Source organism: Charadrius vociferus, unplaced genomic scaffold, assembly GCF_000708025.1.
Source record: "Charadrius vociferus isolate BGI_N301 unplaced genomic scaffold, ASM70802v2 scaffold11, whole genome shotgun sequence".
NCBI lineage: Eukaryota > Metazoa > Chordata > Aves > Charadriiformes > Charadriidae > Charadrius > Charadrius vociferus.
Genome location: NW_009646846.1, coordinates 1402059 through 1417132, shown reverse-complemented (window position 1 = coordinate 1417132; position 15074 = coordinate 1402059). Strand labels below are relative to the sequence as shown.

The window sequence follows — 15074 nt, the reverse complement described above, 5'->3', positions numbered from 1 at the left end:
CGCAGTTCTTGGTGGTGGTGCTGCTGCTGCTGCCGGGGAGGCGGGGGGCCCGGGCCGCTCTGGATGGTGGTTAAAATGATCATAGAAAACTTCGAGGCGCTGAAATCCTGGCTCAGCAAAACCTTGGAGCCCATGTGAGTAGCCGCGACCCTTCCTCTCTCTCTCTCTCTCCCGCCCCCTCCAAAATAAACCTTCCCTTGGAAAAAAAACGGGGATCTTCAGGGGAGGGAAAGGCCGTGGCGGAGAGGCCCGTGAGGGCATCGCCGGAGATGCCCTCCCAGCGCCCTTCTCCCCCCGCGCTCTCCCCAGGCCGTCTTCTGGTGGGGGGCTGCGTCGCTCCCCCGGCGCCTTCCTCGCCTGGGAGGTAGGACCGTCTTTCTCCGAGGGATGCAGCTTCCCCCCCCCCCTAGCGACCGCGTTCGTCTCTCTCTTTGTAGCCCAGGGTAAGCGGGAGATGATGTGTCGGCCTGTGCAGCTCGCTCTTCCCCGCTCTCAGCCTCCGTAGAGGCCAGGTGAATAACCACAGCCTGCCGCCCCCGTCCAGTGACCTTCTCTGAGAGAGCTCAGGTGCCACTGGGACGTTTTGCAGGATGGTGGGATCTTCCCAGTAGCATTTTACGTAGGCTGGTCGCACGTCGTTCTCGGTTGTTTTGAATATTTGATGCTCTCTTGTTTCTCTCTCCCCGAACAAAAATTGCATCAGTAGAGCGCTTGGGAGTAGGAGCCCCAGAGAATAATTTGCCTATTTGTGAATACCTGCTTGGCCTCTAAGCATAACATTCATGTGAGTAATTGGGGCTCTTCTGCAAATAGTCCATGTCTTCCTTCTCTGAATGGTATTTTAGTGGAACTGAGACATGGGCTTGGTTTTAAAGGTTTCGTCTTCTGGAAGTATGGTGTTTATAAGCATTTTAGATCAAAGCATGCACTTCACTTGTTATTCTGAAACACGATTTTAACATGTGTGAATTAAATTGCTGGAGCTTAATTTGATTCAATAGAACTAGAATGTATAAATTAATTCTGGTACTAACTTTTCTTCTGAGGTGTTTGGCCACTGTCAGTTTTACTCTGATGCTATCGAATGGGGGGAAAATGTCTGCTTTATGTTTTCCGTAGCCATTAGTTAAGTACATTTATGTCCATGTACAGTTTATGTTGCTTATACTGAAATAACTTGAATAAGTTACAGAACGCTGGGACGTTTTTAGGTGAGCTTCACTTGTGTTTTGGAAGGGGGTGTGGTGTTCTTTTTTTCCACAGGGCCTAATCCAAACCACACTGAAATAGATGAGTCTTGAACTTAGTTTCAGTGGACTTTGAATTAGGCCTACAGCAAATTGTGCTGAGTGCCTTTATATAAAAGGTTTGACCCTTAAGACTGGTAGGATTATTTTTTTTTCTTTTTAAAAAAATGCATCACCTTGTAGAGGTGTAGTTTGGGGAAGGTAAATTAATCTCCCTCTTGGGTCAATGTAAGGTAATATTAGAATAACAGAACAAATTAGTAAGGTAATATTAGAATAACAGAGCACATTGTGTTCTGTGGTAATAGATCCAGCTAGTCCTCTGGTGCAGAATGCTCCCTTTTAGTCTCTGGATACTTTCTTGCATGAATATTCTGTTAATGGCAAACAGCAGTTTGATATTAGTATTTAGAGTGTGCTGGTCAAGAGGGTTGGAAAAGACAATATTTATCTTTGGAAGATCTTGTCATTTCCAAAATACATCTTCGTAATGTGAAATGGTAAATCATACACACTTAGCTCTGGGTTGGTCAGCAGTTGGAGATTGATATGTTAGCTTCAAACAGTTTACAAGGAATGTTTTTAAATTCTGTGAAATCTGAAACTGGAAGTCTCCTAGTGGAGTTCACAGGAGGGCTTCAGTTGACTTCAGAATCCCTTTATTGAGTAAGTACATTAGGTTCTTTGGATTTTGCAGATCTGTATCCAAAATTCATTTATACAGTTTTTCTGCTTTTCTTGAGTCTTATGCATCGGGAGCTGAAGTTTGACTTTGCCAGTGAATAATAAAAGTTTCCTATTCACAATCTAAAAAGTATCGAAAGTTTGCCAGATACTATTTTAGCTGGAGGTCAGTCTGCTTCTTCAGTCTTTCTCCTCAAGCTTCATTCATTAGTGATGTGTAGTAGTAATAACTTCTTATGCTGGTAAAAAAAACCTCAGGTTATTCATTGTTTCTCTATTTGTTTTAATATTGCACTGTGGTATCTGCTAGTCATAAGCAGCAGTTAAAGGGTGAAATTGGGATTCTCAGCTTTTGGGGTCAGTGTAATTTTCTTCTTTTTAGTGCTAAAAGGACCAACATGTTTCTGCTAAGTTATATGTAGCGTGTGAGCCGTTCAAATTTGGTTCTCATGCTGGAAAACTATGTTGTGGGGTATCGAATTGCTGACCTGGAGGATGTTGAGTTCTCTGAATTTTTAGCTTTGGGAGGAAACAAGCCGGCAGGGACTGTTAAATTCAGCTGTCATTTAGTTTTGTGCAGAGTCCTATGCAACTGTGTTATTCCAATAAATGTTGGAATTAGTGGAGAAGTATTATCATTTCCTAGCAGTCAAATACTCTTGGAGCTGCTTCTGATCTCAGCTATCTGAAATGTGTGCCTACAGCCATAGCTTCTGTCTGTATGAAAATTTTAGTGTGCAGTTACTTCTAAAGAAGTTAATTCTAAAGAAGTAACTGCTGTTGGTACAATACTAGTCCAGTGAGGCCCTAAGTGCTGGTTGTCTGGAGGTGTTACCATAGCCTGAAAAGAATTTTTTATTTGACTTTTCCTTTTAATTAAACAAAAAACCATGCCAACTGTTTTTATCTCATGGCTCTTTCAGGAACCTTTAGGTGCAAGATAGGCAGCTGAATTTCCTGCCTAGACTAAGGAAGACATCTCTGTATTAGACCATTATGGAGGTGTTGTCTTGGTAGTTTTAAGGGGAGAAGTGTATTTAGGAAGATATGTAAATAAATTTTATACACATGTCTGTAGGTCTATATTTATGTGTTGGATACCTAGAGCTGAGTCGTTAGAATGTGCTTTACTTTCCAAGTTGCCTGTTTCCAAGTCACTGGCAGTTTTTAATCAGGATGTATATAGCTTGTTCCAAAGGCCATAACACCTGCGCTTTTGAAACATAATGTTTCTGTGAACTGTAAGATAGTAAGATCCATAAAGGTTGTTTCATTTTATCATGAAGTTTTATCTTTAAACTACTACTTTAAAGCATTAGCAAGAATGCTAACTTTTTAGTGTAATGAAACAACTGTTATATGATTGTATGGACTGGATGTAATTTGGTTGTTGGATTGCTTTCACATGGTGCTCTGGGAAATGCTGTTCATAGGCAAGAATGTTTGGAGGAGAGGGATGATGGAGGATTTAAGTTTTGGAAGTTTTTGTTTATTTGTGGTGGGTTGTTTGGTTGGGTTTTTTTGTTTGTTTGTTTTGGACTGTTCTAATGCCTTTGGCAAAGACTTGGTGATCGTCCATACAAACACTCCTTATCTGAGTCTGGTAACTTTGCAGTGGTCAGAAACTGCAAATGCCACCATCTGGAGGATTTACGCAGTCCAGCTCTGCTTGAGGGGTGATAGTTCTCTAGTAACTTTCTATAGTTGTATGAAGAGAGGCGGCTTTTGTGGTTTTGGACGTAACTCTGAGCAGCTCAGTTTGGTGTATCAAGAATTACTAAATATGCATACAGAACCATTACAGATACATCTGTGTGAATGTAGTACCAGTGTAAACAAAGTGGCAAGAGTTGGGTTTTTTTTTTATGCTGTGGCTGCTCTGTATTTGACTAGAACTATCTTGTATGTTCAGATCCAGCCAGCTCTGTAAAGATGGCATTTGTTAACAGTCATCTTCATTGCTTGCATACAGCAGTGTGCTTAGTTTCTAGTGTTTTATGCTTTTTCTTGTCAATCGCATGGGTCCTTTAAAGTGTTTGAAAATAATGATAAACTTGGAATAAAAACTTTTGTCTGTCACTTCTAATTTCTGTACTAACGCGGTCTTCACTGAGACATATCTATTATGATGGGTTTCTCTTCTGCAAGTCCATTCCAGATCCTGTATAAACTGTGTATATAATCCTTGCTGGAATATCAGTATCTAGCTTGGCAAAGTTTCAAGTAGGGATGTCTTTTTCTTTTTTCTTGAATTTGTTTGTATCTCTACCTGTGAAAAAATTAGCTGATTTGTACTAATGCCTCACTCACTATTTTGCCTTGTAAGACACTGTAATGTTCTCCCCCTTGCCCTAATTCTTTACAGTGGAAAAATTTCTTGGGTTTAATTACTTTGTGTAAAATAACTTTAATTAAAATCTTCCAGTGGCCCACTGAATTTTACTTGCAACTTGATTAAGGCTCCCATACCTAATTTTCTCCACTTGACTGTATTTACATTCATGTACTAAATGAACCTTGCACAGAAGATAAAAAAATATCTAAAACAACGTTTATGCAGTATTTAGGCATAGCTCATAAAAATGGAAAAGTTTTTTGCATTGGTCAATTCTGTAAGTGATCATGGTATTGTAACTACGTATGTCAGTAAACAATCCAAATTGTTTAAAGAATATTTTGAGTGTATCATTGGAATATTTTATGGCAAACGGTCAGTATGCTCTGGTGTTCAGTTATGCCTTCACTCTTATTTTTTTGTTTATCATGCTTTTCAACCTTTCTTTGTTAAAGCTCGTCATATTTTTTAGCTGTTTGGATCTTTACTTGGTTGTTAATAGGTTACTGGTTAGTTATCTTCACCCAGTTACTTAAGAAAGTTAGTGAATAAAAAGGGTTTAACAATGGTGTAAGGAATATGCTAATAAGCCAAGATACTGGAAGAGTAGGAAGAAAATTTAAAACTTTGGCATTCCTTTCCACTTACATCTGGCACAACATCCTACCAGTAATACTCATCAACCCACCAGGAGGTTTCACTCTCATTTCCTATGAAACTTCCTAAGAAGTTCAAAAGCAATAGATGTTTCTCTTCATTTCACTTATTCTGTTAGCACTTTACATTAAGCTATTTATAACTAAGATAAATAAAGCACAAATACACGTCATTGGTATGGCCCTCTCTTACCACTAGGTAGTTACTCTTCTACATCTGTTATGAAACTTGATAGTTTGTTCACCTGACTCACGGAGAGCTGCTGTATTTGAGAAATTGAGGTTCCTAACTAAGAGTGCTGGTACTGCTCAGCTTCTGTGTAAAAATACTATGACAGAATTAAAGTATTGATATTATAAGATGTAGTTGAAAGCAGAAAATAAAGAGGAGAAAATTATTCCTGTTACAGGAAACCTTTCTTGTTCTTACAAGACAGTAAGTGGACATCAGCAGTGAAATGGAACCTCTTGGATGCATTGCGAGTCATAGAGACGCTATGAGGATTTTTGCCTTCTGCATTGAATGTGTGTTGGACAACCAGCAGGCTGACAGCTGTTCTGCCTCATGAGAGCTGTCTTGAATCTAGAGGTGGCATTTTAAGCTGCCGGTTGCTGGTTGCAGCTGTATGAACATGTCAGATGTGGGTAGCATGATAATTTAGGATTACTGTAATGACATCAGTAACTTACGTAACAGCATTAGAGGCTGTTGCGTTCCTCAATGTATGTTTGTTACTTAAAGTGCTGTTAAAGAGTTAATGAAAGTGAGCATTATAAGAGTGGTCTTTCTCATCTGCAGTGGCGTCTTAAGATAAAAGTTGGATCTTGTTGAATGAGTCTGTCATTCATTTTACTTATTGAACACTGGCTTTTTATAGTTTTTTTGTTTTTAGTAGCAACACAACAGAATGGTACAATGGCTTAAATTAGACTAGCTGCTCTGTCCAATACGCAGCGTACATTTTTCTGCACCCCCTCAGCTCTGCAAATACGAAGCATGTCGCTCAGCCTTCAAACATAACCGTGTCCACCTTGGTTAATATCAAGAACTGAGAAGTATTCTAGAGAAGTATAAATATTAATCTTTAGGCAACAAAACTAGACTCTGAAATTTACATTGTAAATTCCCAGGATCAGAGTATGGCAAATAACATGCACCTGCATGTTGTTTCCTTTTCAGGAAAAACATTCACAGCCTGTAGGACTTCAGACATGCTTTTGTGGTTTCAATGTATTGTGGTAGTTTAAATTTGTCAAGGAACTAGTTTCAGGACTTGCAGCACCTTTTTTTTTATGTATGTTCATTTTGAAAAATGAAGAAAAAACCCCCCAAACCTCGTAGCTTCCTTTACCATTTTAAAAAAGTTGTGTATGCACACTAGCTGTGTTCAAAATAGTCTAGATTGAGGGTCTTGGCATTAGCTTGAAATAAAAGCAGTGAAATATAGCTGAAATGAACAAGTCGTGTTTTTGTTACAAGGCAACTTCATGGAAGTTTCTTTTCTGTCCTCACTCCTCTCCCTCCCCCGAGCGTACTTTTTCCCCTAAGTGAGTAACTGTGTTCATTTTGTGAAAACTGTCAGATTACAGTTTGAGAGCTTCAGCATGGGATTTTTTTTTTTCCCCCAGATGGTAAAAAGGTTACATACCATATAGTTAAACACTAGTTATGTATATCTCCCTTTGGGAATTTGCATGCATTTGCCAGACGTTTTCACCAGAGGGTAGAATTTGGAATGCTAGATTTTTCTTCATAGAAAAAGTGTGCAGAAAGATATTAATTAAATTATATTGCCAAAAAGTTTAAAAAATCAAATTAATTTTTTGTGTAATGGTTGAGGTGCTGTTTAATAACTGTAAAATTTAAACAGTGGTTTGTTTTGCCATGACAGTGAGATTTTTAGCAAAATAAATGATTATCCTCTTGTTAAACTGATTTCTGTAGTGTTTACTACAGCACCATAGTACCAGGTCTGTACCAAATAATGTAGACACTACTTTTAAAAAAATTGCGAGAAATAATTACTTTTTGAAGGCTCCAGTTCAAAGTGGCTACTTCATTTATTAGGAACTGACTCAAATGATGAATTACAGCATGAGGAACTTCATAGAACTGGAGATACGTTGGTTTTTTTTCTGAGAGGAATATGTCGGGGTGTAGATATTTCAGCCCTTTCCTCAAGCTAATTAGTTAATACTTCAAAAGGCTTCAACTTGGTGTATATGTAGGATACCTAGAATATGTATCTTTACTCATTCTGTGCTTTGTCATGTTGGAAAACATTATTCGAGGAAGTCAGACTGCAGTAGGATAGGCAGTGTTTATAACCTATTTTAATACGTGACTTTTTTCAGGCATATTCTCATCAACTTCACAACTATCATTCTTGAGTCTGCTTGCCATTTTTTAATTGCTTGCATTTCTTCCTCCTTCTCTTGGTTTAAGAATTCATCAGTTTTTTGGTTTTGTTGTTTGGGGTTTTTTTCTGTCAGTGAGAGTATTGTAACGGAGTCCTTGTGGCCTTATATTCAGTATTTACTTGTTGAAGAGTTCAGGGTCCTGTTAGGGAGACATGCCCAAAGTTCTCAGTTGGTAGTGCAGTATTTAATCCAACAGAGACTTTTGATCTGCCTTCCCTTTTGATACCTTTGACGTTAAAAATACTCAAATAAGCAGCATGTTTTGTCTTTCATTTTAATATGTATTTTTGTACTGATGCTTAAACATATTCATAGGCACTAACCTGGCAAAATATGTCCTCTGCGTACTGTATTCAAAGTTTGTGTTTTTCTCTCTTGTGGATTATTTACTGTGTGCTTCTCTTCAATATCTTTTGACATGGTTTTTATGCAGTATTTATGTACAAAGGTATTTTGCTGGTTTAGCTTATCTGCCTTGTTGAATTACTTTTAGCTATTTCGCCAAAGTCTTTCTAAGTCAGTATAAGCTCTGTTTTTAATAAGGGGTTTTGTATGTACAGCTACACCAGTAACATTTTTTTTGCAAACAACTTTAATAAGTCTTCCACATCCACTGAATTTGTAAGTTAAGGCTGATGCCTGTAATTGCATAGTGATTATAAAAATCAAAGTGGTTTCTCAGAACATATTTAGTGATTTATATTTTAAAATATGCAAATCTGAGTATTGTAAACAGATAGATTCAGTGTTGTTTAATGAATTACAAAGTATTCAACTATAAAAACCAAGAAAAAACACTACAGAGAAGTGAGTCCACTTCAGCCAAATTACTTTCCCCTTCTCAAACATTCATTTTTTAAAAAATATGTGTATATATATATATTTAAGGCTTAAATTTACTCATAACAACTTCAGCTTTCCCCTTCTGCTTTATTTTCTTTATTTGAAATGGTAATTTGAAATAATGACTGCAAAATCAGATGAGATCAGAAATGTAGGGATTTTGAACTTCTCTGTAAGGTTTGTTGGAGTTGTAAATTCTTGCCCTACAATTAAACAAAATATGTGATTGGGTGTTACTTTCCTTTTTGAAGATTTTCTCTGGTGGATAGAAGTTATCCAGATAACTAATAATAGGCATCCAGATCATTCTCGGAAGAACATGTAGACCTCTAGCAAGAGAATTCTTCTGTCTATGCCTGTATATTAAATACTGGTTTTTAAAGCAGGATTACAAGAGCAATCTCCCTTGTTTCATATAGAGCAGTAGATACTGCATATTCTCTGACTGATAGAGTACAGACTCTGCAAAAAAGCATTACTAGAGGTAAAAACATTTAGCATTACTAGTTAGGATCATATATTCGGAAAGTGGGTGTAAGAAAACGTGCTGGGGTGTTTAATTGTAGCAGGCACTGGGATGTACTTGCTGCAGTGGAAATGAGTTCAGATTACTTGTGCTAACTGGTTTTTGTTTGTTAAAGAAATGAGAAAAGAGGGGGAGAAAATGACGTGATTACTGATGATTATTACTGCTTGCAGCACATGCCTACAAAAAGTTGAGGGGATGTAGGTATGAGATTCAAAGTTGAGAAATGCTGTTTTGCATGTTTAAATGCATGTGAATGTTTTTCTAGTAGCCAAATTTTTTGCATAAGAATGAAGTTACATCTAATTTTCTGTCACACTTTTAATGCACAGGTTCCATTTATGCTCAGGTATGTGATGTACCACACCATACGCAAGTTAAGGATTCAAACCTGTATCTAAGAACTGAAAAGGTGTATCATTCAGTGAACACTAGAATTGAGATATAAATAATATATTTAATTTTGAGTGCGACTTAGACTATTTGAAATGTGTAGGTGATATTCTGATTTTTCTCATTTTTCTGAATTGTCAGTTAAGGACCTTTCTCTATTGATCATATAATCTGCAAGAATATGGCATGATAGATACTGTATGATAAGTCCCTGGGTTACACAGTATATTTTACTACCATCTGCGTGGGTGGCTTTCCTGTTTTCTTTAAAGTGACGTCACTTAATAAAACAACAGTGACTATAAGAGTGTAAGATGCAAGACAGAGGTTTAGAAAAACTCATAAAACTAGCTCAAAATGTGTGAAAAATCCATGTATGCACAACAAAGATGCAGCAGGCATATTGCGTATTATTCACACACAAAGGCTGCTATTCTGTAAGAAAATACTGTCAAACTAGAGAACATAAGAACTTGTTTATCAGAGAAATTCAAGGCCCCTATAATCCAAACCAGCAGATTTTGACTAAACCAAAGGATGGAGAATTTATAGACAACATTTCAGAATTCAGTTTGAATGAAACAGTAGAAAGGAACTGCTTTAAAAAAGCAGTTTCCACCCAAACAAAACTATTAACAATACTATCCAGAACTCTTAATAGCTATAAAGAATGGAAATTTTCAGGCAGGGCCTGTATTCATGGTTCTGTAAAGTTTAAATTTCTTTTTTACTTCATGAGACCAGTTATTCCATTCTTTCACAACTTCAGGTTGCTAGCAATTTAATTTTAGCATCATCTTAAAAAAAAAAGAAGCAGTAAAAAAATCAGACTGTAACCTTGTTAAATCCATCTAAAAAAACTAGCTAGAGAAACAGCATTGTCTTCACAATAGTGTGGAGAAAACTGATCAGTTGTGGTTTTTTTCAAGCTTTTAACAACAGATATATAAAAGAAGACTTATGTTTCAAGTCAGTACATAAAAAAGGAAGTCAGCCATTGTCTGTGTTAAGATCAGTAGCAATTTAATTTTAAAAAGTGAAATGATTTCTCCATCTCACTCTACCACAAAACGCATTGTATTCATTATTGCTTAATTAGCATCAATTTGAAGTGATAGTATTTCTTACAAAACTATTTGTTGAATAGCCAAAATAAATAAATAACTTGAAATCATGTAACTTTTTCCTGTTGTGTACAGGGTAATTTCTACACTGACATATTGAATAATAATAGAGTTCAGTACGATTGTTTTGCATTGTTAAGATGTAGTTGTATCCCATACAGAATGATAAATTCTAAGACAGTGCCACAGCAGAAGGTGATGCTGTGTTTTGGAAAATAAAAGTACATTGACATACATTTTTATTGAGTTGGGTGGATGGTTTAAAATTCTGAGGTCATTCCGGGGTGGACAATATTGGTAAGATTTCCAAAATGATCACTGGCAGGGAGGAAGGAAAGCACTAATAGTCTGTTATTTTTTAAACAAGTTTTTTTGTTTGTTTGGGTTTTGCTTTTTGGGGGGTGGTTGGTTTTTTTTTTTTTTTTTTGGTTACACCTTTTTGGAGTCTATATGGTTCCAGACAAGATTTCCCATTTTTTACCCTGCTCGTGAGAGAGGAGTTGCTTTAAACTGAATATAAGGTTGTATAGTCACTAGTGTAGGAGCTGGAGAATTAAAGTATGTTGCAGTGGATTTTTATCTTATAGACTGACTTTTCTTTTTCTTTTTTCACTAGATAATTTTGAGTGCATGTGTCATCATTTCAGTCAGTTGTAGCAGGTTTTGAACAGTGACAGCTGACTGTTTGTATTATCAGATGAGAACCAAATTTGTGGAAATTGAAATAAAACAATTCGGCTTGTAATTTTTTGTCTGACTTTTGTGGAAAATAGAAAGGAGAAGAAAAGAATTGAGAATTAGCATGTAAAAAGTGTCCCCTCCCCCCCAAATTGTTTTCCTGTTATGACTATAGATAGATAATACAAAAATAGCACACTAATTTTCTGAGGCATGATTCAGCTTGAAAGTGGGAGAGGACTGAAAATCTTCTGTAGTGACATTGAAGTTGCATTAAGGAACAGTAAAGAAAAATATATATAATTTTTCAAATTTAAGCATCGAGAACTCGTGAAATGCTGCTGTTAGGGCCTCCTGGGGGCTGTACTGGATGAGAATCCTCACTGCAGCCTATGACAAACACTGTTCAACATCAGGCTTTCGGATGATCTGCTTGGATGGTGTTCACAGGTGCTAGCAGTGTAAAAGAGACCGTGCAGTCCTACTGCTCTCTCTGTAGGAGGTTATTTCTGTATCTGCTTCCGAGATGACTTGGTGCTTGGACGGCATTTTCTTCTGGGTAAAGAGTTGTTAAATTTGAATGGGGGCAAACCAAGTGTGATAGTTGAAGGAAAATATTTCTGAAGAATATTCAGTTGGTGTGCAGTCTGTTTTTCGATTAACAGTGTGTATTTGCATTTCGTCAGTTTAGTGTGTGTGGGTTTTTCTGGCATGTAGACTTGATTGTGAACTCCCATCTCCTGTAACTATGAATAATGCAGACTAATACAGAATATTGTGGTATGTCCCTTAGCAGCTCAAGTTGCTTTTACAGCATGAAATTCTGCTATTGCCTGCTTTCTAGAGGATGCTGAGTTACATCTGAAGCTTTGACCTTTAACTTCAGAGCACTCTATGCTTGGCCCAGGCTATCCAGAGGATCCCCTGAGGGTGGATGCCGACAGGTCTGCTTTCTTTGCTTAGTGGATATGTTTGCATGGAGGATGTTACTTGCTGTGCAAGAGATAGCTTCTTTGGAGACAGGAATTAGGTAGCGTGATATGGTGAAGGACTTGTTTTCTTTTGCTCAGTGTCTAAAATGCATGTAATTTAAATGTTCAACATTCAGATTTATAATTAAGCTTCAGCATTGAAATATAACCTTTTTTTTTAATGTGGAAGAGTTTGGGAACTGCAGTTTTATTGCATCATTGTAACTAGTGGACTTCTGTGCTGGAACAGTACTTGTGTGATGCTCATATTCAGTGCAACTCCCTGGCCACGGTTTAATTTTACTTCTCAGTTATTTTTGTTAGATAGAATGTAGAGTTAGGATGCATCAGTGCAGTTTTTTTTCCCTCTTCTTGTATTTCTTTAAAACACTAATATTAACTTTGATCACCACCCAAACAAGCTAGCTGTCTGTATCACGTGACCGGTTTGTGTGTATTAAGTCCTGCCTGTTTTTCTGGGGTCTGAGGTCTTTCTTTGGTTTGTGCTAAATAATGGGATTAGATGATTTAAGAAAATGCTGCTGTTCTGTATGATAAACCAGTGTCTAACCACTTCGTTAGTTACTGGGTTTGAATTATGAAGCGTGAAATGGTTTTCTGCAGTATTGCTTTGGCAGATTTTACTCCCTAACACCGCTACAGACTTCATTGTAGATTACGATTTGTGAAACGTTATAATAAAATTATATTGGTTATATTAAATAGTGTTCTAGTTAATGTGGGTATACAGTTTATTCTGTTCAAAGTTCATTGTTGATGAGTGTGAGACCATCAGCTTCTACACTGAAGTGCTTCGTACTTAATTTTATATTGAATTTAGATGTCTAAAATGGGTAATGATCCCCTAAATTTCAGTTCATTGTTTGTGTACCTCGTATGGAGATTTCCATGATAATATTGTGTGAACACTTTTTCCTTAGGGTTTGGAAATGAAGATTTTTCAGTTAATCTGCTTTTCATGGTGTTCATATGTAGGTAGTAATAAGATTCTTTAAAAATATATTTGAGACAAAGAGTCTCTCTGAGAGTTTGAATTTTTTTATAGCATAGATCACTTCTGCTGTATCACTGTATTCATTTGTAATTAGGTAGACTGAGTTTTTCCTGTTAGTATTACACTACTGATTTCATTATTGGGATTTTATGGAAGTATTTGTTGTATTTGTAATTATTTTTAAGACTGTTGCACAGTTGGAGCTGTTTCAGTCTAAATAGTTCTTTGTAGTTTGCTACGGGGTGCTCTGTGGAATATTGTTTGGAAATATTCTAGGCAATTGCTTCTCTGGAAGAGAAAGGTGACACTTAACTATCTTGCATATCGCACTCTGTCTTAAAAAATACCCTTGAGTGTTTTTTGGTTACTTTGGTAGGAAAGGGTTTGGTCCTCTGTATGTATAGGTCATACCAGTTTCAGACACTGACTTCTGTAATTTAATTGCTTCTATTTTTTTTAATTAATCTATTTGCAGATGTGATGCAGATCCATCTGCCCTAGCTAAATATGTTCTGGCTTTGGTAAAGAAGGATAAAAGTGAAAAGGAACTGAAGGCATTGTGTGTTGATCAGCTGGATGTATTTCTTCAGAAAGGTATTGTCTTTGTCATAACAATTAAGTTTGAGTGAAAAGTCTGTCTCGTTTAATTCATTCAAACAATCTTTTACAATAGAATCGTGTGTTTATCTCTTTATTAGCTTTGTTATTTTCAAGCATGTAATTCAATTTTCATAAGTGTGTTTTAAAAAACAGGTGTATAGCACAACATGCATATATTAGGAATATGTTTTCTGTCTGTTGGTATTCCTGGAAGAAAATTATGGATGTTAAGAGTTATTGAAAGAATTAGAGGTATTTGAGCTCTGTATATATTCCGGAAACATTCTTCCAGATGTTTTATTAAGAGACATTAAATAATTCAATGATTGAAAACTTTTATGAAACATTATCATTAGTGATATGTTTCTTGACTTTGTAAATGTCCTTTTGAAATATAAAATTAGCAGCATTTAAAAGAATACTCTTCATTGTTTTAACTTTGGTGAATGTTGATTTTAAAAAAAAAAAATTAGAGACTCTTCATTGTTTTAACTTTGGTGAATGCTCTAAATTTTTTTTTTTTAAATCAACAAATGTTAACTGAAATTCTGAATAATGTATATTTGTATGCTTTTTACTTTTAGAAACTCAGATATTTGTGGAAAAACTGTTTGATGCTGTGAATACAAAAAGCTATCTACCTCCACCAGAACAGCCATCGTCAGGAAGCCTGAAAGTAGAATTTTTTCAGCACCAAGAAAAAGAGACAAAAAAAGAAGAGGTAGGCATTGATTTTATTTTAATTTTTTTGTCTTTTTTCCTCATTCCTGTAGTTTGCTTGTATGGTGCAGCTTCATAGTGTTTATTTATTTATTAACAATAGTTCCCAAACTCATACTACAGCATTAAAATATGTCAGAAGATTTGTGCCATGCACATGGAGTACTGCTGCATGAGTTTTCTAAACATAAGTGGAGTGGGTGCTTCAGAGGTAAACCAAAGAGGTTCTGACGAGGCAAATGTAAATGAAGTTCTTGAGTAGCGTAGGAGTTGCAGTACAACCTGCGTTAGTTCTTTGGTCAGGATTGCGGTTGTAGTTCTGCTACCCTTTAATTCAGCATAAATCCAGGCTGCCGTTCCAAATGACAGTCCTTGTTCCTCCAGTTGCTTGGTCCAGATAACGTCGTATTTCCACACAAGTGTTTAGGTTGTTCTTTGAGGCAGAAGAGTATCCTTTTCAACAGCAGCCTAGGTTTGGCTGCATGAAAGTGTTTAACCGTGTTTTGAACCAGCTAACCTGCCGATGAAGAAAAGACCTTACTGTTACAATCATTGAATATTCATCTCTTCCAAGATCTGTCACTGCACCTTAGTATGGATTTTTGTCGACCTGTAGCAAAAGCAGATGTATTTTCAGTGAAGCACAAGACGGATTGCTTATTCTTCTTTATTTTCTTCCAACCCATGCTTTGAATATTCCTAGAAATAGAAATCTAATAAGTATGAAGAGTGTCTGATTGCTTTAGATGCAAAAATATTGTTTCAGTTCAGTGTTACTGCTGACTTTGCTCAGCATTTTGAGTTTTTTTGTTTTTATTTGATTGTGCAGAAGTCTCCATGGTAGTATACTCATGTTTTGAT

At 36.5% G+C, this 15074-nt stretch overlaps 1 protein-coding gene across 2 annotated transcripts in view; it reads left to right on the top strand.

Moving 5' to 3' along the window:
- The first annotated feature begins 14 nt into the window (after window positions 1–14).
- Window positions 15–15074, top strand: part of RBM26 (RNA binding motif protein 26) — a 57986-nt gene continuing 42926 nt past the window's right edge. For both annotated transcript variants that reach the window (XM_009894027.1, XM_009894028.1), the window contains exons 1-3: window positions 15–134; window positions 13369–13487; window positions 14078–14214. In XM_009894027.1, coding sequence (XP_009892329.1) covers window positions 64–134; window positions 13369–13487; window positions 14078–14214 — 327 coding nt within the window. In that variant the 5' untranslated portion in view covers window positions 15–63. The remainder of the gene's footprint in view (window positions 135–13368; window positions 13488–14077; window positions 14215–15074) is intronic.